Source organism: Erythrolamprus reginae, chromosome 10, assembly GCF_031021105.1.
Source record: "Erythrolamprus reginae isolate rEryReg1 chromosome 10, rEryReg1.hap1, whole genome shotgun sequence".
NCBI lineage: Eukaryota > Metazoa > Chordata > Lepidosauria > Squamata > Dipsadidae > Erythrolamprus > Erythrolamprus reginae.
Window position 1 is genome coordinate 22709459 of NC_091959.1, and position 25385 is coordinate 22734843.

Below are 25385 nucleotides of genomic sequence, written 5' to 3' on the forward strand. Positions count from 1 at the left end.
ACTTCCGCTTCCGGTAATTTCTGGGAGTTGAAGTCCACAAGGTTGGATACTCTTACCTGGAGGACTGAGAATCTCCATAAAGGCGATGAAGAAAGACCTCTATTTAAAAAAAAAACAAAACAGGACCGGACAACGCTTCCCGGGAGCCCTTAATCTGGTTAAACTTCCCCTCCTTCCCTCTTCAATGTGTCAGAGAAGCTCAGAGAACCAGGCCGCAGCGCCTGTACGGACGCAACCGGGTCAGGGCGCGGCCATTGAAGGCTCGGCTAAATTCTCCTGCTGGGCGCCGCCATGTTTTTTCCCCACCCCTCTAAGCTACGAAGTCTCGGCTAAGTTCTCCAGTTGGGCGCCGCCATGTTTTCTTTCCCCTCCCTCTCAGCCACACATCGCGAGTTTTCACCGGCGGCCCAGACTCCGCCCCTTTCCCCCTTGGAACGCAGAGTCCCAGACCACGGAGTGGAGAAACTATGCTGGCTGCGCTGGCGATCGCCCGGCGGGGCCTTTTGGGGGGCGGCTCCGGGTAAGACGGGAAGAAGAGGGATGGTTGCTACTTCTAGGACTGCATGGATCGGGTTTTAAGCGGGGGAAGGCAGAAATCCAACAGGTCCAGCCGTGCTGCATTTCTGCCTCTTCCCCCACCCCCATCCTTAGCCTCCATGCACCGATGATCTTAGATTAATTGGGTCCCACGCCAGTTCAACGAGGAGGATCTGCAAATTGCATTGCGTGCAATTGTATTGCATGCATTTACATTGCATTGATTGATTGATTGATTGATTGATTGGATTTCTTTGCCTCCCTTCTCCGTAGACTCAGGGCGGCTTACAAAACAGGAATAGTACAACAAGGGACATATGAGAAACCTAAAACAAATCAAAATCTAATCTAAAAACCCGTTATTAAAAAAACAATCATCCACATTCATCCCATTGCAAATGTCCAAGTGCCGCCTCTGTGTTGGTTGAGGCAGGCAGGATTCCCTTGGGTACCATTGATTGATTGATTTGATTTGATTTCTATGGCACCATCCAGAGTATGATACCATGGTCTTTCAAGACTGAAGGATGCCAATGCAGGCCGCCCTTCTCGAGGCGACTCAGGGCTCCGTACAAGGATTTTGCCTTCTCTTTTTGCTCAAGATCCCCATGGACAATTGGTGGGCCACTGTGTGACAGAATGCTGGACTTGATGGGCTTTGGCCTGATTCCGCATGGCTCTTATGTTTGTGGCCAGAGCACAATGTCAATTTGCATTGGATTGCATTCATTTGCATTGTATACATTGACCTGTCCCAAGTGTTGTAAAGGAGTTGGAGAACTACAGTTCCCATCATCCTGGGAGGGCTCCCCAGAGCAAACAGTCTTAAATCCCACCCTTTTATCATTGGGGCGAGGACCGCTTGGGGGAGGACTCCAGGAAGCCTTTCACAGGCAAGGATCTGCTACTCTTGACTGCAATATCCACGCTTCCTGGGAATCATGGGTCCTGTAATCCCAGGCCAGCTGCAAGCAAGCCTGCAAGAGCTGACTGTTGAGAATGGAGCTTTGCAATCCCTGTTTGCTGCCTCCAAAGAAGAGAAATTGAGAAATCACGTCAGGCATCTTCCAGAAAATCAAATAGCAAATAGCAATAGCATTTAGAATTATATGCCGCTTCACAGTACTTTACAGCCCCCCAACAATCTGGGTCCTCATTTTACCGACCTCGGAAGGATGGAAGGCTGAGTCAACCTTGAGCCCACTGAGATTCGATCTGCCAAACTGCTGGCAGTCGGTGATCAGCATAAGTAACTTGCTACTTCTAAACACTGCACCACCGAGTTTCTATAAAACGGGGTTCCTGCCACCCAAAAGCTTTAAGCATTAGAAAAGGTATTTGACAGGATACCATAGAAACATAGAAGTCTGACGGCAGAAAAAGACCTCATGGTCCAGTATTTGTGCCCAGTTTCTTACTCCTTTTCCTGTGGTTTGTTTTATTGGATGGGTTGATGAAACGTTTGTTGAATTACTGTAATTAGGTTTAATGAAATAGTTTTAACTTTTGTGTTTTTACTGTGGGAACCTCCATTGATTGGGCATCAGGCGGTAGGGAAAGCAAGTAGGATGCTTGGCTGCATAGCTAGAGGTATAACAAGCAGGAAGAGGGAGATTATGATCCCACTATATAGAATGCTGGTGAGACCACATTTGGAATACTGTGTTCAGTTCTGGAGACCTCACCTACAAAAAGATATTGACAAAATTGAACGGGTCCAAAGACGGGCTACAAGAATGGTGGAAGGTCTTAAGCATAAAACGTATCAGGAAAGACTTAATGAACTCAATCTGTATAGTCTGGAGGACAGAAGGAAAAGGGGGGACATGATCGAAACATTTAAATATATTAAAGGGTTAAATAAGGTCCAGGAGGGAAGTGTTTTTAATAGGAAAGTGAACACAAGAACAAGGGGACACAATCTGAAGTTAGTTGGGGGAAAGATCAAAAGCAACATGAGAAAATATTATTTTACTGAAAGAGTAGTAGATCCTTGGAACAAACTTCCAGCAGATGTGGTATATAAATCCACAGTAACTGAATTTAAACATGCCTGGGATAAACATATATCCATCCTAAGATAAAATACAGAAAATAGTATAAGGGCAGACTAGATGGACCATGAGGTCTTTTTCTGCCGTCAGACTTCTATGTTTCTAAGGTTAGTTCTAGCAGAAAAGAGGAAATAATGGAGGTGAACAGCCATCCATTAACACTGCCCAGGTAGCTTGGGTGTGCTGTTGTCCCATATTTGGAAGATCAAATGTTGTAAAATTACGCTCTTAGCAGCTGGAAGCAATGGGTCAGCCTTGGCTGTTCATAGGAATTTTGCACTGGTTCCTCGATATACTGTTCTTAAACTTGAATCTCTTGCGTTTTCTTCCTTCTCCAGCACCACTTTTTCTCGAACTATACAGACAGGCATTCAGAGATTTCAAACATTGCAGGAAAAGTCAGACTCGGCAACAGACCAAGAGCTAGATTCCAGTCAGTCAAAGAGCTTCAGGTGAGTTAAGGTTGTATTTGCAGATAGCGGCTTATTTCTAGGGGAAATTAAAGTGTGCATAATTGCAATGGTGATTGGGCATTTTGTGAACAGGGTAATTCACCTACCGGTATTTTGGAAGGCGGGAGCAGGAAAGACACAAATTGTGAAATGTAACACTTCAAAAACTAGTTCCTACTATCTTGTCAGAACTGAAGAAGCTTCTTGGATGAAAAGCAAAATGCCTTCAAAAGAAGAAAAAAAAACCCAAGTCCATTGCCTCCTGAAAAAGTACCTATGGGACCAAACCAGGATGCGTTTCGCAAAAGTTGCATTCTAAGGAATTTTAACATTCGTTTGTTTCCTTTTTCTTGCATTTTTGCAAGATTTCTTTTTTAACCATCAAAAATGTCCAGTCAGATTACATCAACTATTGGAAAGTTTGTGAGGTTGGGAGTTAGGTTGCTTCAAAGAATTTTGCCAGTGCAGAAACTGAATAATATAATATTTGTTTTTTTTCAAGTTTTGAAAACATTAAATTTTTCAGAAATTTACTTACAATTTTTGCCATCAACTAATGATAATTTTATCATTTTTGCCATGGTAGAATCATATATTTTTTGCCCCTAGTGAACACATGTTTGTTTATTTTCAGAGCTTTTAGGCTGATCAATATTCAACTCCCAACTTGTAATTGAGAGACTAAAACTCTACAAGATATTTAAAAGCAACAACTAGAGCATGTTCCAAACATCGCAAATAAAAACGCGAACAACATCAAATGAAAAGCCCGACTGACTGACCCAAGAGGCAGTCAAAACAATCTAACCCATCAGCTTAATGGAACCAGACAAGTCTTCGCCGTGTTTCTAAAAGCCTCGAGGGCTTATTGATTCATATTTTTAACGATTTGAGTTTGGACGAGAGCTGCATCAAAAGGTTGTCAGTCAAATTTCAGGAGACGGAAGAGGCCCTCCAATTCCAACATTTTTTTTTTTTTAAAGTCACTCTCTTCCTCCTGAAAACTTTCTGCCAGAATGAGGGACCGCTTCTAGTTGGTTTTAGATGTCATCATAAAAACTGATTATTATTATTATTATTATTATTATTATTATTATTATTAATTAGATTTTCCGCCCCTCTCGTAGACTCATAGAATATACATTGCACTTCAGTATAATGCTCTTTATTTTATATTGGTTTACCGTATTGTGTGAAACTGACTGGCTTTGAATTTATAAACAATGGTTTATGGCTTAGGATCCGGCGAACCTATGGCACGCATTGTTAAGTGTTAAGGAGTGTGCAGAGTAATCTCTTCGTAGTCAAAGATACACACACAGAGAGAAAACATGGAGATTTTGCAGATATCCAGCTACCAGCCCAGATATACAAGTAATAATTCGTAACACAAGCCAGATACATTAAGTGTACAAAATATTATTTGCTTTGGCAAATATCTTAGTCAAAAACAGTCCTAGTCATTCACAGTTCTCTCATGGACTATGAATGTTAATACGCTTGTGAAGAAGGCACAAAAGAGGCTGTACTTCCTGAGAATGCTCAGGAAGATAAATTTATCTCAGCATCTATTGTTGTCCTACTATCGCAGCACCATTGAGAGTGTCTTGACATACGGCATTCTAGCTTGGTATGGGAGCAGCTCTGTAGCGAACAAAAAAGCTCTACAGAGAATTATTAAAACTGCCCAGAACATCATTGGGCTCCAGCTACCCGCCCTGGATGACATCTTCACATCTCGCTGTTCTAGGAAGGTGCATACTATTCTCAAAGACTCTTCTCATCCTGCTTACAATCTCTTTGAACTGTTGCCTTCTGGCAGAAGATACAGAACAACTAGAACTCGGACCACACGTTTCCTGAATAGTTTTTATCCCAGAGCTATACTCGCACTTAACAAACTAAAGGGTCACCATCAGTGAACTGTTGGACAATATTACTCGGTTTGTCATGTAGATGGTTGAGTGGTTCAGGGTGGGGAATTTGTAGTGGGTGGGACATTTATTCTATTTTTTATTCTATTTTTTATTCTATTTTGAAAATTTACCTATTCTGATTTTATGTATGATGGGACTGGTCTCTGGATGTCACACGACTTTCGTTGCCAATGACAATTCGTTGTTTTTGACCATGACAATTATTATTATTATTATTATTATTATTATTATTATTATTATTATTATTATTAAAATCAGGCACCTTAGCAGCATCTGTGTGCGCACGAACATTTCAAAAAATTTCGACAACACTGGCTTAGTGTGTTCCAGTGCAGGTGAATTGTAGATTCTAGAGGGGGAAATTGAATCCCATTATGTGAGCATCTTTGAACAAGCATCATCATCATCATTTAATGAACTCATAATCTCTTGTGGGGTGGAGTCTGTGTTAATGTTAGGATCGATCCTAGGTAAATCCTAGGTAGAGGTACTAATCTCAATCTAAATGTTTGTGTGTGTGCACAACCTTGATAAATTAGGAGTACTCTGTAATCCTTGTTTATCACAAACATTTAAATTGAGATTAGTTGTGAATAACTAACTCAGCCACACAGAGAGATGCTAACTTGAATTAAAGTTTACTTTGAGAAATAACATCTTCAGATAAACGGTCTAAAGTCACACGCATAATAAGTCAGAATAACAATCCAAGTATTACCTAGTCTTTCTTACAAGTTGTCTTTGTCATAACCAACAAACATAGATATCAAGCCTAAACACATTTTAGCTATAATACATGACTACAATACAGAGAGATTACAGAGAAAATGCAGAGCACACCTAACAGTGAATAGCCAGACAAAGAGAAACAGAGAGGGTGACTCAGAGAAATAAACTCTATCTCCCTCTTGTGGCAGCCTGTAGCACCTGCAGCCAATATATTGCCAACCCACCAGTTATGGACAGAATCCTAACAGTCTGGGAAACTGAATGGAGCTGAGTGTTTACTGGCTGGATGCCCTTCCTGTTGCTGATGTAGAGTTATATTCAGCAGATATTGTATATTCTCATCATGCCCAGGGAGAGCAATATCTGCTTCTACCTAGGATCGAACTCACAGCCTCCCAATTGTGAGGCGAGAGCTCCATCTCCAGGCTACCGCACCACTCATCTTTGAACAGAAATGTCCACTGATAATCTGATAAAATAATATTGGGGATGAAGTGGCGGGACTGCCTAAGCTGTTGAACTGGCTGGTGTGGCTACCTTCTCTCTTCTTGTTTTCAGCTATTTACCTCCAGTGCCGGGAGAAGAAAGTCCCTTGCGATGGGATGGAAAGAAGTTTGAAGAAATCCCAATAGTTCATATCAAAGCTACCTACAATAAGTAAGTGGTTGGAGATTCCTACGTGGCAATGGACCAGATTACCTCCGGAACCGCCTGCTACCGCACGAACCCCAGGGACCGATAAGGTCCCACAGTTGGCCTTCTCCGGGTCCCGTCGACTAAACAATGTCGTTTGGCGGGCCCCAGGGGAAGAGCCTTCTCTGTGGCAGCCCCGGCCCTCTGGAACCAACTCCCCCCGGAGATTAGAACTGCCCCCCACCCTCCCTGTCTTTCGTAAACTACTCAAGACTCATTTATACCGCCAGACATGGGGGAGTTGAGATAGCTCTTCCCCCTAGGCCATTACAAGTTATGCATGGTATGTTTGTGTGTATGCTTGGTTTTATAATAGGGGTTTTTAGTTGTTTTTTATTATTGGATTGTACATGTTGTGTTTATTATTGTTGTTAGCCGCCCCGAGTCTACGGAGAGGGGCGGCATACAAATCCAATAAATTAATATTATTATTATTATTATTATTATTATTATTATTATTATTATTATTATTATTCTCCATGCAGAACAGTTAGCAACAGCACTTGGAAGACTTATATACCATCCCATTGATCAGTGACCTTTTTTCCCTTGGGTGCTGAAAGACCGTGGGCGTAGGCTATAATTCAATGCCTGGGGAGGACAAAAACAGCTTCCACACCCCCGGAGGCCCTCTGGAGGCCAGAAATGGCCTGTTTCCCAACTTCTGGTGGGCCCAGTAGGCTTGTGTTTTGCCCTCCCCAGACTCCAAAGGCTTCCCTGGAGCTGGGGAAGGTAAAAACACCCTCCCCCATCCTGTCCCGGAGGTTCTCTGGAAGCCAAAAATGTCCTCCCAGAGCCTCTGTGCAAGCCAAAAATCAGCTGTCCGGCACACACATGCACGTTGGAGCTGAGATAGGGCAATGGCTCACATGCCAGCCGATATGGCTCCACGTGCCACCTGTGGCATCCGTGCCATAGGTTCACCATTAGTGCCGTAGAGATTTTTTGGGCAGATGTCACCATATTGGGCTCAACAATCTGGGTCCTCATTTTACACGATCTCAGAAAAAGGTGACTCAAGTTTGAGCCAGTCAGGATCGAACAGCTGGCAGTCGGCAGAATTAGCCTGCAATACTGCATTCTAACCACTGTTCTGGCGCGGCTCTTTTAATGATCTAATGCTGCAGAGAGGGGCGGCATACAAATCTAATAAATTATTGTTTGTTTGTTCGTTTGATTTTTATGCCACCCTTCTCCTTAGACCCAGGGTGGCTTACAACATGTTAGCAATAGCACTCTTTAACAGAACCAGCATAATGCCCCCACAATCCGGGTCCTCATTTTACCCCCCTCGAAAGGATGGAAGGCTGAGTCAACCTTGAGCCAGTGATGAGATTTGAACCGCTGACCTACAGATCTACAGTCAGCTTCAGTGGTCTGCAGTACAGCACTCTACCTGCTGCGCCATCCCGGCTCTCTATTATTACAGATTTTGTGGGTGGAGATTCAAGGGCAGAGGTTTTTAATAACCTAAGTTTTTTTCAAGAGCTAAGAAACCAAGCAAACTGCCCGGTGCAAACTGCAAGCCATAATTATAGGGGAGTGCTGTATATGGTGTTATATAGTGATTCTACATAATACCACTCAAAGTTGCCTTATAGTTATGTAGGCGGCTAATAAATTTTACAGATAGATAGATGACGGATGGATGAACGGAAAAATGGACAACATCTTGCCAGGAACACCTTGCTTGTTTCTCCTACAACGAAGAGCAGCCTAGTCTCCAGTTCTTTGTCGGGAGGCGTGGATGCATGAGATTTATACTTTCAGACTTGCAAGATATATTAATTATGGTGCATTAATTATTTTATAATAAACTCCAACTGACCTGATAATGTTTTTTCTCTGCCTGGTAAGACTGACATAATGCTACAGTCTTCATGTCACTCCCTGTCTTAGAACGGCCAGCGATAATTTGAGTAATTTTCGGTAATAATTGTCAAGGAAATGTCTGAAAGTGACAGAGAAATAGTTCTTAGTGGCTGCACGTTCATCTCTCCACACAGTTTTTGAGGATTGCATCTTTCCAAATACAGTGGTACCTCAGTTCTCGAATGCCTTGGTTGTCGTATATTTCGGATACCGAACAAAATTTTCAGCAAAAATTTCCTTCGGTATCCGAACAAAAATTCGGATACTGAACAGCCACAGAAAATTTTGTTATTTATCCGAAATGTTACCGCCGGGGGCGGCTGCAATCCCGGCAGCTTCGGGGGACTCCTTTCCTCAATGCTTCGTCTTGTTACCTGTAGGCAGCTGCACCAACTTTCTCCTTCCCGGCGGCGGCAACGGCGGTGGCTTCCCTCCGAGGAGCAACAGTGCCGGGAACGTCACGTGATGAAGGGAAGCCGCCGGAGCCATCTCAGCAGTTGCCGCCGCTCCAGCAGCTTCCCTTCATCACGTGACGTTCCCCGCGCTGTTGCTACTCGAAGGGAAGCCGCTGCAATTGCCGCCGTCGGGAAGGAGAAAGTTGGTGCAGCTGCCTACAAGTAACAAGACGAAGCACTGAGGAAAGGAGCCCCCCGAAGCTGCTGGGATTGCAGCCGCTCCCACCCTTCCTGCAGCTTGGAGCGCTTATAGAGCTCCTCAGATTTTTTATCCCATAGGAAATAAAGAAAATAGATTTAATTGGTTCCCAGCAAGTCAACAGGGGCTGGGAACCAATTAAATCCCTTTCCATTATTTCCTATGGGATAAATTAATTCGGTACTCGACCAAATCGGTTCTCGACCACACTTCTGGAACGAATTGTGGTCGAGAACTGAGGTACCACTGTAGTTAAATGTCTAAAATGAGCCTGTTTCCAACTTGGTACCTACCAAAGGCATTGGAACAAAGGAGCTCAGCAAACATACCGACTGGACCTGCTAAAAATTGCGATCTGAGTACATCTGGAAAGCAGCCAGTTGGCAAGAATTGTCCTATTTTTTAGTCCGTTGTGGCATAAGCAACGTATCTGGCAGCGATTCAATTTATTTTATTTTTGCATTCGAGTTCACCCACTTGCTATCTCCCCACGAGAATGCAAGAGCTGAGTTAAACTACTAGGAGTTGGTGTGGGGTTTTTTTCCAGACAAATTTGCAGGGAATCCAAAAATAGCACCGCATATGGATGTCTAACAGAATGTTGTTCCTCTTCCCACGACACCTGTAGCACTCACATCCAGGTTTTCACAGCTGAGAAAGTCCCTGTGCTCCTACTAACCTGTGGCCGCATGGGGTTCAAGAATGCGAAGACATCAACAGCTATTGCAGCACAGACAACTGGAATTGCAGCAGGAAACGTAAGTCAGCTAACAACTTGGAACTAACTTTTCCCTAAGTTGAAATGGTCAAAGACTTATCAGGCTGTAAACAAGGTTCTTAAATCAGCAACTCTCATTTAACTTATTAAGCATACAAATGGAATAAACAAACAAACAAACGGACCAACAAAAAACTTCCAAGAAATTCTTATTATAATCCTTAATATTTGCTTGCTGTTTGAGCATTCCTTTGAATTGTTGGGTTCTAAAGTCCAATTGCTTATGCCTAGATAAGTTAATTAGAGAATGATTGCAAATGAGTTGTTATAAATGAACAGAGACCACAATTGGGGCCTGTTTGGTTTTATACACTGCTTTAAAAAATAAAGGGAACACTCAAAGAACACATCCTAGATCTGAATGAATGAAATATTCTCATTGAATACTTTGTTCTGTACAAAGTTGAGTGTGCTGACAACAAAATGAAATTGATTGTCAATCAGTGTTCCTTCTTCAGTGGACAGTTTGATTTCACAGAAGTTTGATTTACTTGGAGTTATATTCTGTTGTTTAAGTGTTCCCTTTATTTATTTGTTTTGAGCAGTATATAGAATCTGAAGGATTATTAATCTTATTAATCTTAAATTTATTGCATCTTTTTAACCTGTACCAAGCAGTAGGAAATCTTGCTCCAGATGAACCAAATTGCTCCTCCTTAGGGAGTAACTGCTGCTCACTCTCTGGTCCTTCCACAAAAAGAAGGAGCTGATGAAGAAAGGGTTAAAACTCTACTTTGGAGAGGAAGTCAAATATTCTAGTTCATCCACACTGCTAATCCACAGTGGCTAAGTTTACATATGCCCTAAACCAGACCACCTTCCCAAAGAATTTCAGAGGTATAGGAAGGGTGTTTATACTAAGTTAGGCTTCATTTAAGTTGGGACAAGGAATTTCATCTTTGAGAACTACTTTCCTGCTCAGAATTGACAAAAACCAGTCTGTTTCATGTCTGTTTTTCTTAGCTTAACTAACCACTCCCCTGCGCTTTGGAATGCATTGGTACCAGCAGCCATAACCCCAGTGAATTCTCCATTGTGTGTCTATTTACTCTCTTGCAATTCCTTTCTCTGCCATCTCTCCTCTGCATGGAAGGGGGAAAAAAGAGGGGGAGGATGCACAGGTCACACATAGGACAATGCACACTGGCTTAGTGTTTACTCTCTTGCAATCCCTTTCTCTCCCATCTCTTCTCTTCTGCATGGAGGGTGGGGGAAGAGGGGGAGGATGCACAGGTCACACATAGGACAATGCACATTGGCTTAACATTTACTCTCTTGCAATCCCCTTCTCTCCCATCTCTCCTCTGCATGGAAGGGGGAAAAAAGAGGGGGAGGATGCACAGGTCACACATAGGACAATGCACACTGGCTTAGTGTTTACTCTCTTGCAATCCCTTTCTCTCCCATCTCTTCTCTTCTGCATGGAGGGTGGGGGAAGAGGGGGAGGATGCACAGGTCACACATAGGACAATGCACATTGGCTTAACATTTACTCTCTTGCAATCCCCTTCTCTCCCATCTCTCCTCTGCATGGAAGGGGGGAAAAAGAGGGGGAGAATGCACAGGTCACACATAGGACAATGCACACTGGCTTAGTGTTTACTCTCTTGCAATCCCTTTCTCTCCCATCTCTCCTCTGCATGAAGGGGGGGAAGAGGGGGAGGATGCACAGGTCACACATAGGACAATGCACATTGGCTTAACATTTACTCTCTTACAATCCCTTTCTCTCCCATCTCTCCTTTGCATGGGGGGGGGAAGGAGGGAGAGGATGCACAAGTTACGCATAGAACAATGCACACTGGCTTAGTGTTTACTCTCTTGCAATCCCTTTCTCTCCCATCTCTCCTTTGCATGGAGGGGGGGGAAAGAGGGAGAGGATGCACAGGTCACGCATAAGGCAATGCACACTGGCTGTGATGGCAATTGTGTGACTGAGGGACATTGCCAAGGTCATAAAATGCAGACATTGGTTGTAAAATTATTTTTTTCAGCATAGTTGTCAACTTTGAACAATCACTGAAATGACCGAGGACGAATGTGTGCAATCAGATCAATGCAAAACAGAACAGTATTTATAAAATACAATATTGTATTCTATAAAGTATCGGAGTAGCAAATACAGTGGTACCTCTACCTAAGAACGCCTCAACTTATGAACCTTTCTAGATAAGAACCAGGTGTTCAAGATTTTTTTGCCTCTTCTCAAGAACCATTTTCCACTTACAAACCTGAGCCTCCGAACCTGTAACTGGAAAAGGCAGGGAGAAACCTCCGTGGGGCCTCTCTAGGAATCTCCTGGGAGGAAACAGGGCCAGAAAAGGCGTGGAGAAGCCTCCGTGGGGCCTCTCTAGGAATCTCCTGGGAGGAAACAGGGCCAGAAAAAGCGGGGAGAAGCCTCCGTGGGGCCTCTCTAGGAATCTCCTGGGAGGAAACAGGGCCAGAAAAGGCAGGGAGAAACCTCCGTGGGGCCTCTCTAGGAATCTCCTGGGAGGAAACAGGGCCAGAAAAGGCGGGGAGAAGCCTCTGTGGGGCCTCTCTAGGAATCTCCTGGGAGGAAACAGGGCCAGAAAAGGCAGGGAGAAACCTCCATGGGGCCTCTCTAGGAATCTCCTGGGAGGAAACAGGGCCAGAAAAGGCAGGGAGAAACCTCCGTGGGGCTTCTCTAGGAATCTCCTGGGAGGAAACAGGGCCAGAAAAGGCGGGGAGAAGCCTCTGTGGGGCCTCTCTAGGAATCTCCTGGGAGGAAACAGGGCCAGAAAAGGCGGGGAGAAGTCTCCATGGGGCCTCTCTAGGAATCTCCTGGGAGGAAACAGGGCCGTAAAAGGTGTGGAGAAGTCTCCATGGGGCCTCTCTAGGAATCTCCTGGGAGGAAACAGGGCCTCCACCCTCCCTGTGGTTTCCCCAATCGCACACATTATTTGCTTTTACATTGATTCCTATGGGAAGAATTGCTTCTTCTTATAAACTTTTCTACTTAAGAACCTGGACATGAAATGAAGTAAGTTCATAAGTAGAGGTACCACTGTAAAATCTTGTATTCTTTAAGTTATCGGGGGAAATAAAATATAGTAAAAAAAGGATTCCTTGGGCCCCAGATGGAAGGTCTCTAAAAAGCCACGAGAGGGCAGTCTTAGCCCAACAGACTCATTGTCACCACTGTCAGTCTTCTCTGGAAATTCCCATTAATCATTTGGGCTGTAGGAAACATTTAAAAGAGCTATGGCATAGCAGATATGGAAGGTTTCCAGCTGGGCATTTTAATTTTCCCGTTCTAAACGTAGCAAGATTCTTGTGTGCTGCAAGCAAGCCATTTCTTCCCTGGTGGGTTGAATGTAAATGACTTTTGTAAGTACTCTTAACTTGTGTGCGTTTTCAGGTCTGGGAAAAAACAATGGCAAATAGCACCCTTCACCAAATCCCTGGGTATGCAGGACTTCAGCACCCAGTGTTTCAGCCAAGATAATAACCAGTGGATGCTTTGACTGGGAAGTCTAGAAGGGAATAGCCAATCCTATTTTGTGGGAAGTGCTGCTGGAAAAAAAAGTGATTTTTCTTTTTTGCTCAGCCACAAATCAGAAAAAAATCCCACCCTTCCTATTTATACCAGGACAGAAACCCTAGATTTCTGCAAAGCATCGTTCATCCCCGTTTCTCTTCCACAATTTGTTCTCCTGTGTGTGTGTGTGAACAATTCCATTGAAGCCAGGATTGTGCTGACGATGATTGATACACAGATTGCAAAGCCCAGGCGGTAATAGTTTTAGGTTGGAAGGATGCAACAAAGTGGACAATACAAAATTGGTACCGGTACATGGTGGAACGCATTCAGTTTGAAATTATGGATATAAGGATGAATATGATTAATGAAAATAAATTGCAGTAACTGATGGGACGATAGATGGGACCGGGTTAGAGGTTATACTGTCAGTAGAATTCAAGACCAAGGTATAAAGAATAAATTGGAATCACTCTATAATATGTAAATACTGTAATGTTCTTAGTTTAAAATGTTATAAATAAGGTACACCTTCATTTTGTTGGAGGGGTTTGAATGTTGTTGGGTGGTGGGAGCACAGGTCACCAAGCACTGTGTGATATGTTGGGTGTATGTGTTATTATTAAAAAAAAATAAAAAAAATCTATTATAAAAAAGATGCACAGATCACAAAGTATCAAGAACTGAAAAATCAAAAATCAAATCACCAAATCGATGGTGAGACCACACTTGGAGTGCTGTGTACAATTCTGGTCACCGCACCTCAAGAAGGATATAATGGAACTGGAAAAGGTGCAAAAAAGGGCAACAAGAATGATCAAGGAAATGGAGCCCCTCCCTTAGGAAACCAGGTTGCAACACCTTGGACTCTTCAGCCTTGAAAGATGGAGTTTAAGGGGTGACTTGATCGATGCATGGGCTAGAAATGTTAGAGGAAAATTATTTTCTCTCTCACACAATACTGGGACGAGGGGGCACTTCCTAAAGCTTATAGGTAAGAAAGTGAGGACAAACAAAGGGAAATATTTCTTCACCCAGAGGGTCCTTGGTTTATGGAATTCACTTCCAGAAGAGCTCGTGACAGCTGTCAGCCTGGGTAGCTTCAAGGCAGGATGAGACAGATTCATGGATGCTAAGTGTATCGATGGTTATTGAAACGGATGTCCAAGTGCTGCCTCTATGTTAGTTGAGGCAGGCAGGATTCCCTTAGGTACCATTTTTGGGGGGTCGAGGGAAAGGGAGGGTCTTGCCTTCTCTTTCTGCCCAAGATCCCCATGGACAATTGGTGGGCCACTGTGTGACAAGAATGCTGGACTCAATGGGCTGATTCAGCATGGCTCTTCTTAAGTTCTTAAATTTGAAGGATTATGGAGTAAACCAGCTCTGGTGGTCTCAGTGGTTTTATCGGCACACTGGGTGCCATACCTGCCGCCGCCCCCCCCCCCCCCCAAAAAAAAAGGAAAAAAAAGCTTTCATGCCTGTAGAGGCCAATCCCAGCTAAAGAACTGTATGCGAACAGGTAGTTTATGAAACTCCGACACCGCTTGATTCTGAGCAGCTCGGCAACAAATGAAAGCAGCGTAAAATCAATGGTGCCTTTTTGCTCCAAAGAAAACCGCGGCCTTTGTCCCACTGAACAGAAGCTCCTTTTCGGACGGAAGGGCAAATAGGATCTGGGTTGAATGTCGGAGTATTAGCAGTCATTAGACTCTTGGGTTCATTGCATAATCTCTCTCTCTCTCTCTCTCCTGGTCCACCAGAAAGCAGTGAAAAAAGGCATCCACCACATTCGGGTTGTGGTGAAAGGCCTGGGACCTGGGCGGCTGGTAAGCGCTTCCTGATGTTTTGTAGTCGTTCTTCGAAGGTGAAAAGAAGCCTTTATTGGCTGGACTCCTGCATTTATCAAGGGGCACGGTGATAGAGTGATGTCACTTAAATGGGATCGGACGCAAAGCAAGCGGAGAGAAAAAAAACACACACAATTGCATGGCCTGGAAACTTGTTTTCAATTCCTCTGGCTCTGTTTGTACTGGAAGCCCAGAATATGGCATTCTGTGTGCTGGCAGGGGGCACCGGGAACCAAAAGTTCCAACTCACCCAGGGGGGACCCTCCAGGTTGGAGATGGCTGCTGGAGCTAATCCGGTTTGGCAACACCTCGGCTGTGATGGCGGAGAGCGAATTGAAGGGGCTGCTAATGGAGCGTTTGTCTGCATCTGCTTCAAGCGCCCACATCTTTCCCCCCCCTCCCCAATTTGCACAAGTTCTCTCTGCAGTTGGAACGTAATCCCTTACTTCAATGTAAGACAAATTGGGTTTCTGGAGCTGCCGAGGGGTGTAGCAGTTCAAATGAAACACAAACCACAGGTTTAAAAATTACAGTATTTATGTAGTTATCTTACCCAGCATAACTTGTATGTGGTTAGCTTATTTATGATAAGATGTTTGGATGGGTGGGTGGATTGGTAGGTAGGTAGGTAGGTAAACAGACAGACAATATTTATGTAGCTTATTTATGATAAGATGTTGAGAGAGAGAAGATATTTATGTAATTAGCTTACACAGCACATCTTGTATGTACGTAGCTTATTTATGATAAGATGTTTAGATAGATTGATAGATAGATACATGGATGGATGGATAGTAGATAGATAGATAGATAGATAGATAGATAGATAGATAGATAGAGATAGAGAGATGGATGGATCGGTAGGTAGGTAGGTAAACAGGCAGACAATTTTATGTAGTTAGCTTATTTATTATAAGATGCTTAGATAGATGGATCGATTGATTGATCGATGGATCGATGTTTCTATGCTTCTAAAATCCTATTAAAACCCCCACAACTGTATAAAAGACTTGTGAATAAGTTTAAAAGGGTTTGAAAATATTAGATTTATTGAAGAACTTAGTAACAATTGACTAGATATGCGAGAAGATAGGGAAAGAGGATCAAAGAACGTAAGTTATGTCTGAATAGTATCCGCTGGTAATGATAAACGGAAAACTAAGCTGTCAACGAGACAGCAGGGGCGGGGTAAGGTTATGTACAGTCTGTTTTTGTTATGTCTATGGTTTTCTCTTTCACTTCTCTTTCTGCTCGCTTTGATGGTGAATGCAAAGAGGTAATGATTGAGAAAATGTCCTTTTAAATGTATATATCTGAAATAAAAATTATTTTAAAAACAAAACAAAACAAAAACCACAACAGTCCAATCAATCAACATACAGTGGTACCTCTACTTAATAACCTAATTCGTTCCGTGACCAGGTTCTTAAGTAGAAAAGTTTGCAATTAGAAACAATTTTTCCCATAGGAATCAATGTAAAAGCAAATAATGCGTGCAAACCCATTAGGAAAGAAATAAAAGCTCGGAATTTGGGTGGGAGGAGGACGAGGGAGAAGAGGAGGAGGACATTCTCTGGGCACTGGCAGAGGTTTATTCCCTCTCCAAGTGCCCAGGGAAAGGAAAATGCTTTGTTTGCTCTGGACTGCCAAAGCCTCCTTAAGCACCACCGAAAGGCTCCTCTGGCAGGCCAGAAAAGACCATGATGGCCAGGATTAAAGGAGGAATGGCAGGAAACTGGCTGGGTCTTTGTGCTGCTCTCAAACTTCCTGGAATTTTTTTCAGGCTCGGGTTCTTAAGTAGAAAATGGTTTTTAAGAAGAGTTCTTACCTAGAAACGTTATTAAGTAGAGGCGTTCTTAGGTAGAGGTACCACTGTACATACCTAACCTATCAACACAGTTTCACAAAGCTATCACAGAGATGGTGAAGCCAGGCTTAATTTTGTATCCGGCAAAGCAAGATTTAAGGCTTTGCAAGTCATCTGAACTCAAGTAGTTGTGGGTTTATCCTAGGAATTGTGCTTCCAACAGACCGTGACTTAGCATTCCAATGGCCCCAGGCTGATCTATTCTGTTTCCTTTTTCAGGCAGCCATCCAAGGCTTAACCTTAGGGGGTCTGGAGGTGATCTCCATCACAGACGACACGCCGGTACCGCACAACGGCTGCCGTCCTCGGAAAGCACGGAGGCTGTGAGAGGAGTGGAGCAGGAGAGAGAAGAGGTGGCGCCCGCATCTCAAAGAAGTTTCGCAGCCATTTTTCAGGGGGAGCTGTTCATTCTTCCTGCAACTTTCAAAGCAGAGGCAGGCTTGGGGCTTGCCTGCAGGAAAGCAACGCAGTGACTATGTTTATAAAGTGTGAATATTAAAATTAAAAAGTTGCCTCTATATCAGAGGGGCCCTTTGAATTACATTTTTGTTTGGAGCTACTTTACTCATTCACTCACTCACTCACTCACTCACTCACTCACTCACTTACTCACTCATTCATTCATTCATTCGATTTCTAGGTTGCCCTTTTCCTGAAACTCAGGGCGGCTTACAACATACAGGGGGTGGACACAAAAATGGAAACACATTGAAAATCCAGATTTGGAATCCAGATTTGTGAAGCTCCCTTCAAACAGTTTTTGTGGAAACTGGGTTCTGTACATGTCTATTGAGCTCTGCAGTGATTTTAGGGGCTGCGGTCTTGCGATCCACTCTAACAATTCGCTTTAGAGTCCAACGGTCTCTCTCAGACAACTTCGACTTTCGACCAGACCTGTGCTTGGCTCAGGACATTTTCCCTTCTCTTTCCAAAGCAGTCATTACTTTTGAGACATTACCTCTTAAAACGCCAAACATTCGGGCACCAATTTGGCTTCTTTGAAAGTCTGAGAGGTCTGCCATTTCTAGAAGGTTATAACCAATTTCCTTAAATTTCTGTAAAAAAAAAAAAAAAGGTAGTTTAAAAAAACATATCAAACAACAGAATTTAAAAAAACCATTACAATATGTCAAGTTTTGATTGATTTGAACATGTTCAAACATGATGCCAAAAAGTCAAGTGTTTTCATTTTTTTGTCCACTCCCTGTAAATGATACATAACAAGGCATGTTAAAAATTGAGAAAATTTAAACTAAAATTAAAACTAAAATCCTTCAGGGTGTTCAGCTAACCTGGAAAACAGGAAAATCAGGGGATTCGTGAAAAAAATGGAATAAATCGGGGGGAAATCAACTGTATTTAAATGTTTAAATGTCAGGGGGAAACCATGAAAAAAACAACAATGGATCGCTCTGCCTGGCAGAGTCAAGCAGAATATGAGCATCACTGTGGCAACAACTTGCTTCCTCAGCTACCGATATTTCTCCACGGCTTAGCCGTTTGGTATGATGTAATCTGTGACCGTGCCTTAACTAGATCACAAGTTACAGGCAAATGTCAGGGAAATATCAGGGAATTTCAAAATGCTTTCCCCCTGGACCCCCTGATTCTTATTTATCCAACTCATCAAAACATTCAATCCGTTCATCCAATCTCACTCATAACAGGGCTAGAGCAGAGTATCCAAGCTCAGTGGACCCAGGCCTACTGGCATAAGTGCGTTTTAAGCATCTTCTGGAAGACCGGGAGGGTGGGAGCGAATTCCAGGGCCGGGGCCACCACAGAGAAAGCTCTTCCCCTAGAGCCTGCCAGCCGACATTGTTTGGATTCCATAAGTCCAACTCTGGGCTCTAACAGTCGCTGGGATACATGAGGCAGGAGACGGTCCCGTAGGTCAGTGTTTCCCAACCGTGGCAACTTGAAGATATTTGGACTTCAACTCCCAGAATTCCCCAGCCAGCGAACGCTGGCTGGGGAATACTGGGAGTTGAAGTCCAAATATCTTCAAGTTGCCAAGGTTGGGAAACACTGCCGTAGGTAATCTGGTACTTTCCTCTTCTAATGTTAATGGACAGGGTGGTTTTTTAAATCATCCTTTTCAACCAGATCTCCAAGCTGTTTGTGAGATATTGCACACGATACAACTTGTGACTTCTATCCTTAAGATTTTTATTAATATTGATTGTTTCCTGATTGCTTATTTGGCCCCTATGACAACCATTAAGTGTTGCACCTCATGATCCTTGACAAACGTATCTTTTTATTTTATGTACACTGAGAGCATATGCACCAAAGACAAATTCCTTGTGTGTGCAACCACACACTTGGCCAATGAAGAATTGTATTCTATTCTAATATATCAGGTCTATTTTCCAGTTGCAAAAGGGAGTCAACTGGAAACTCCACTATCCCACTGTGCCATTTGGGATCCAAATCCATGCCTCTTATGGAAATCCACTTGCCAGGGGTGCTGGTGGTGGGGAAAATATTTTATTCCTCATCAGCAAGTACAGAGCTTCCATTTCAACTAGAATTTCTCTACTAGTCAGTTAGGAAAAAGCAGAGACTCCAGAGCAGTTCCCGTAGGAAGTATGAAAAAGAGTTGTCAGTCATTCAACCATAAGTGGATATCTTAAATGTTAAAGGGTTAAATAAGGTCCAGGAGGGAAGTGTTTTTAATAGGAAAGTGAACACAAGAACAAGGGGACACAATCTGAAGTTAGTTGGGGGAAAGATCAAAAGCAACATGAGAAAATATTATTTTACTGAAAGAGTAGTAGATCCTTGGAACAAACTTCCAGCAGACGTGGTTGGTAAATCCACAGTAACTGAATTTAAACATGCCTGGGATAAACATATATCCATTGTAAGATAAAATACAGGAAATAGTATAAGGGCAGACTAGATGGACCATGACGTCTTTTTCTGCCGTCAGTCTTCTATGTTTCTATGTTTCTATCTTACATTCAGGACCTTATTAACTCAGTGGTTCCCAAATCTCAGAAAATTATTCAAAATTGGGCAAAAGTATTTTTTTCCCTTTGAGTCAAAAATTGAACCCCTTAACCAATCCAAAACGGGGACATTTAAAGATTGTCACCTGTATTAAAATATACTCCCAAATCTCCTGCAATTCCTTTTTAAGATTGAAAAATTCATGGGATTACTGAGTGTCATTGGTTGTTTCACATCAACAACATTCAGGAATCATGTTTTTTAGAATACAATTCTCGAGTTATGACCATTTGAAATTATGACAGCCCAGAAAAAGAAGGGACTTAATGACTTGTTCTTGAATTTCAGGAAGACTTTCTGATTAAGTGGTTTGGGAACTGTATTTTTCGGAGTATAAGACGCACTTCTCAGCTCTTACCTTGCAGGCTTTTTCATTGTTATTCTCTCCGAAGAATGTTTTTCCAGCCCTAAGTCTTTGCAGGCTTTTTTTCATTGCTCTACTTGCTCCGAATTCATTTCTTTCCAGCCCTAATGAGATTTATTTATTGGATTTGTATGCCGCCCCTCTCCGTAGACTCGGGGTGGTTAACAACAGTAATAAAAAACATCATATAAATCCAATACTAAAACAACTAAAAAACCCTTATTGTAAAACCAAACATCCCTACAAACAAACATAACATGCATAAATTAGAGAACTACCTTTGAAAAGTGTTCGGAAACTTCAGATCGTGCAAAATGCAGCTGCGAGAGCAGTCATGGGCCTACCTAGGTATGCCCATGTTTCACCAACACTCCGCAGTCTGCATTGGTTGCCGATCAACTTCCCGTCACAATTCAAAGTGTTGGTTATGACCTTTAAAGCCCTTCATGGCACTGGACCAGAATATCTCCGAGACCGCCTGCTGCCGCACGAATCCCAACGACCGATTAGGTCCCACAGAGTGGGCCTTCTCCGGGTCCTGTCAATTAAACAATGTCGGTTGGCGGGCCCCAGGGGAAGAGCCTTCTCTGTGGCGGCCCCGGCCCTCTGGAACCAACTCCCCCCGGAGATTAGAACTGCCCCTACTCTCCTTGCCTTTCGTAAGCTCCTTAAGACCCACCTGTGTCGTCAGGCATGGGGGAACTGAGACATCTCCCCCGGGCATATACAATTTATGAATGGTATGTGTGTATGTATGTGTGTTTAGAAAATGGGTTTTTTAAAATGTTTTTAGTAGAAATTTAGATTTGTTGTAAACTGTTTTTGTTTTTTTTTCACTTTGTTGTGAGCCGCCCCAAGTCTGCGGAGAGGGGCGACATACAAATCTAAAAAAACATAAACAAACATAAACATAAATTGTAAATGCCTGGGGGGGAAGAATATCTCAGTTCCCCCATGCCTGAGGGCAGAGGTGGGTTTTAAGAAGCTTACGAAAGGCAAGGAGGGTGGGGGCAATTCTAATCTCTGGGGGGAGTTGGTTCCAGAGGGCCGGGGCTGCCACAGAGAAAGCTTTTCCCCTGGGCCCCACCAAACGACATTGTTTTGTTGACGGGACCCAGAGAAGGCCCACTCTGTGGGACCTAACCGGTCGCTGGGATTCATGCGGCAGAAGGCGGTCTCGTAGATACTCTGGTCCGGTGCCATGAAGGGCTTTATACGTGATGACCAACACTTTGAATTGTGACCGGAAACTGATCGGCAACCAATGCAGACTGCGGAGTGTTGGTGGTACATGGGCATTTTTGGGAAAACCCATGATAGTTCTCGCAGCTGCATTCTGCACGATCTGAAGTTTCCGAACACTTTTCAAAGGTAGCCCCATATAGAGAGCATTACAGTAGTCGAACCTCGAGGTGATGAGGGCATGAGTGACTGTGAGCAGTGAGTCCCTGTCCAGATAGGGCCGCAACTGGTGCACCAGGCGAACCTGGGCAAACGTCCCCCTCGCCACAGCTGAAAGATGGTTCTCTAATGTGAGCTGTGGATCGAGGAGGACGCCCAAGTTGTGGACCCTCTCCGAGGGGGTCAATAATTCCCCCCCCCCAGGGTGATGGATGGACAGATGGAATTGTCCTTGGGAGGCAAAACCCACAGCCACTCCGTCTTATCAAGGTTGAGTTTGAGTCTGTTGACACCCATCCAGGCCCCAACAGCCTCCAGACACCGGCACATCACTTCCACTGCTAATGGCTTGCAGGCTCTTTCATTGCTACTCTCTCCAAATAAGTTTTTTAAGCCCTAAAATAATATGGTGAAGCTGAACAAAGGACGCTAGCCAGATCTATACCTGGTAGGCAGATCCCCCCCCCCTATTTTCTTCCCCAAAAACTACTCCAAAAATATGGTAATTAAGAAAAAAGTGTGGTAAGTGCTGTTCTAACCAATTTATTCAAGCACTTTCTTAGATGACTTCTTGTGGTGTATTCCACAGGTTTTTTTTCTAACCATCCGTGGTGAAATTACAGATGGCTGATGACTCGAACGTATTGGGGATTATTCTGTAGAAACATCTATGGAGTGACTTGAAAGAAAGCAGGATTCCTTTATTCAAAGTTCACACAACATACAGCTGGGATCCTCGGTGGGAAGCTGGCAAGAGTTGGCATCATGATTGCCAGGAATGTCTCCTGCCTGCTGCCGTTTTAGAAAAGTAATACTAGTTCAACTTGCACCACACAATCGTAAACTGCTGTATATGCCACAAGGGACTTTGTCCTGTTTCCACTTAATGCAGAGAATGGGAGCCCAAACAACTGCAGCTCATCCAATAAGCCACAAACCACAGAGAAGCGAGGTGTGTGGGCTACCTTTCCCTTGGAAAACACTGCTCCAAGAAATAAAGGGAACACTTAAACAAGACAATATAACTCCAAGTAAATCAAACTTCTGTGAAATCAAACTGTCCACTTAAGAAGCAACACCGATTGACAATCAATTTCAGATGCTATTGTGCACATTCAACTTTGTACAGAACAAAGGATTCAATGAGAATATTTCATTCATTCAGATCTAGGGTGTGTTCTCTGAGGGTTCCCTTTATTTCTTTGAGCAGAAGGATGCTACGCTTGTTTGCTTTTTACCTGCAAACTCAACAAACAGGTGGTACGGATACAGATTAACAAGAGTTGGAAGGGACCTTGTAGGCCATCTAGTCCAACCCACCCAGCCCCCAAGAAGGAGACCCCATACCATTTCTGACAGATGGTAGCCCAGTCTTGAAAGCTTCTGGTGATGAAGCTCCCACAACCCTTGATGGCAACTTCTGTTCCATTGGTTGATTGGTCTCATTCGCAGAAAATTTTTCCTTATTCTTATCCTTGTTGTTTCCATCCATTATTTCCTGTCTGGCTTTTGGGTTCTTTGGAACATAACTTGACCCCCTCCTCTCTGTGGCAGCCCCTCAAATATTGGAGGACTGCTATCATGTCTCCCCTGGTCCTTCTCTTCACTAGACGTGCCCAGTTCCTGCAACTGTTCATCATATGTTTTAGCCTCCAGTCCCCTAATCTTCATGGTTGCACTGGAATACCCCAAAATTTCTGCTGCAAACTAGGGATAGCAACCTGGGATAGCAAGTCAATTATAAAGAGCCTGGAGCTCATGTGCTAACCTCTTCCCAAACCCACCAAGATCTACAGTGATATCAAATTGGCCTCTGCGAAGGTTGCCACAAAGAAGAGGGAGTCGAGCTATTCTCCAAAGCACCCAAGGGCAGGACAAGAAGCAATTGGTGGAAATTGAACAAGGAGAGAAGCAACTTAGAACTAAGGAGAAAATCCCTGACAGTTAGAACAATTGATCAGTGGAACAACTTGCCACCAGAAGTTGTGAATGCTCCAACTCTGGAAGTTTTTAAGAAGATGTTGGAAAATCATTTGTCTAAAGTAGTGTAGGTTCTCCTGCCTAAGCAGGGGGTTGGACTAGAAGACCTCCAAGGTCCCTTCCAACTCTTGTTGTTATTGTTATTATTAAGGTTGGCAAATTCAAGGAGCCATCCCAGATAGAAGCTTTTGGAACCCAGAACAAGATGCTTGGAAGTTTTAGCGAGCACGCTTTGTTCTTCATTCATGAGCGCTAATGGGGAGTACGTTGTTCCCTTTGGCCCAGAACTAAAAGAGAGTGTTAATGTCTGCCTGCTTTCTTCCCTCCCTCCCTTTTGATTCCATTATTCCCCTTTTGGGAGGGGCAGGAGGGGGGGCGCCTTTGGTTTCTAATGTTGTAATCAACTCTGGTCTTCTTTAAAAGAAAAGGGCACCATAGCAACCAGACAGCTTTCTTTTCCTTTTTTTTAACTCCTTCCTGGCTTTGTTATGTCATAAATCAGGATTCGTATCCTTTCTCCAACCCCCTCCTCCCCCCCAATTTCCCCCCCACCTTTAAAAAATAATCTTTATTAAATATATACATTAAAATGACAGGGAAAGAGAGAGCAAAAGAATGAAAAAGAAAAGACAGATAGAAAATAGACATATATTTAAACACATCACATTTAAAACAAGCATAGATTCAAAAAACATCACATAAGATACCGCATAAATGTTTGATAGCAATATATACTAATCACCATTTGGAATTAGTTTATAAAGTTCAGACTTTGAGATATTTATGTTTATTTCATCTTATTTGAATATGCATATCTTCAACCTCGAGAACAAATATGTCAACTATCCAGTTGACTTTCGTTGCTGTACGACTTAGTGTTATGTTTTCTATAATTGATATATTCTACACCTTTTGTTGTTGTTGTTGTTGTTATTGTTGTTCTTAGATTTTTGGGGAGGTACTTTACAAGCAGTTGAAGATCGTAGACAGTATAATAGTAGTAGTAGTACCTCTTCTTTCTCCTCCTCCTCCTCCTCTTCTCCTTCTTCTTCTTCTTCCTACTCCTCCATAAAAGAAAGAGGAAATGTAGTACTACTACTACTAGCAGTAATATTACTTCTCCTCCTCCTCCTCCTCTTCCTCCTCCTCTCTTCCTCCTCTTCCTCCTCCATAAAAGAAAGAGGAAATGTACTACTACTATTACTACTAAGAGTAGTTCTTCTTCCTCTTTCTCCTCCTCCTCTCCCTCCACAAAAGAAAGAGGAAATGTACTACTACTAGTAGTAGTAGTAGTAATAGTAGTTCTTCTTTTTCTTCTTCTCCTCCTCCTCCTCTCCTCCTCCTCCTCCTTTTTTGTTATCTATATTTCAGGTTTGTATTTAGTTGTACAAACAAACAGTTAATTGTATCCCAAATCTAGGGTTACCTTTCCTCTTTTTTTCTTTAAACTTGTCCCTGGCTTTGATATGTCATAAAGCAGGATTCGGTTCCTTTCTCCAGCCCCGTCCCCACCACAAAAAAAATATTTTTTTTTACCTTTTGCTTCCAAAGCTTTAGAATCCGAACGATCCCCCCCCCTCCCTCAAGGTGAGATTTGGATAAATGTTTTCCTTGGAGCAAAAAAAATCGGGCCTAGGATGGCAACGAGAGGCCTGTGATCTACAAAGGCTGCTTAGAGGGGTGGGGGGGAACCTTCCACTACGATG

The 25385-nt window shown here is 43.2% G+C and overlaps 1 protein-coding gene across 1 annotated transcript; it reads left to right on the plus strand.

Moving 5' to 3' along the window:
• The first annotated feature begins 403 nt into the window (after nt 1–403).
• On the plus strand, nt 404–17462 carry MRPS11 (mitochondrial ribosomal protein S11). Its single transcript, XM_070762029.1, has 6 exons — nt 404–520; nt 2930–3043; nt 6268–6366; nt 9557–9686; nt 14966–15031; nt 17139–17462. The coding sequence occupies exons 1-6, from the start codon at nt 468–470 to the stop codon at nt 17244–17246; spliced, it is 570 nt and encodes a 189-aa protein (XP_070618130.1). The 5' UTR covers nt 404–467; the 3' UTR covers nt 17247–17462.
• Nucleotides 17463–25385: the final 7923 nt, after the last annotated feature.

Excerpts from the sequence above, each read along its gene's own strand:
- MRPS11 (XM_070762029.1), top strand. The coding sequence starts at position 468 with ATGCTGGCTGCGCTGGCGATCGCCCGGCGGGGCCTTTTGGGGGGCGGC. Across the intron at positions 521-2,929 it reads CTTTTGGGGGGCGGCTCCGG|CACCACTTTTTCTCGAACTA; the intron begins GTAAGACGGGAA and ends TTCCTTCTCCAG. Across the intron at positions 15,032-17,138 it reads GCCTGGGACCTGGGCGGCTG|GCAGCCATCCAAGGCTTAAC; the intron begins GTAAGCGCTTCC and ends TTCCTTTTTCAG.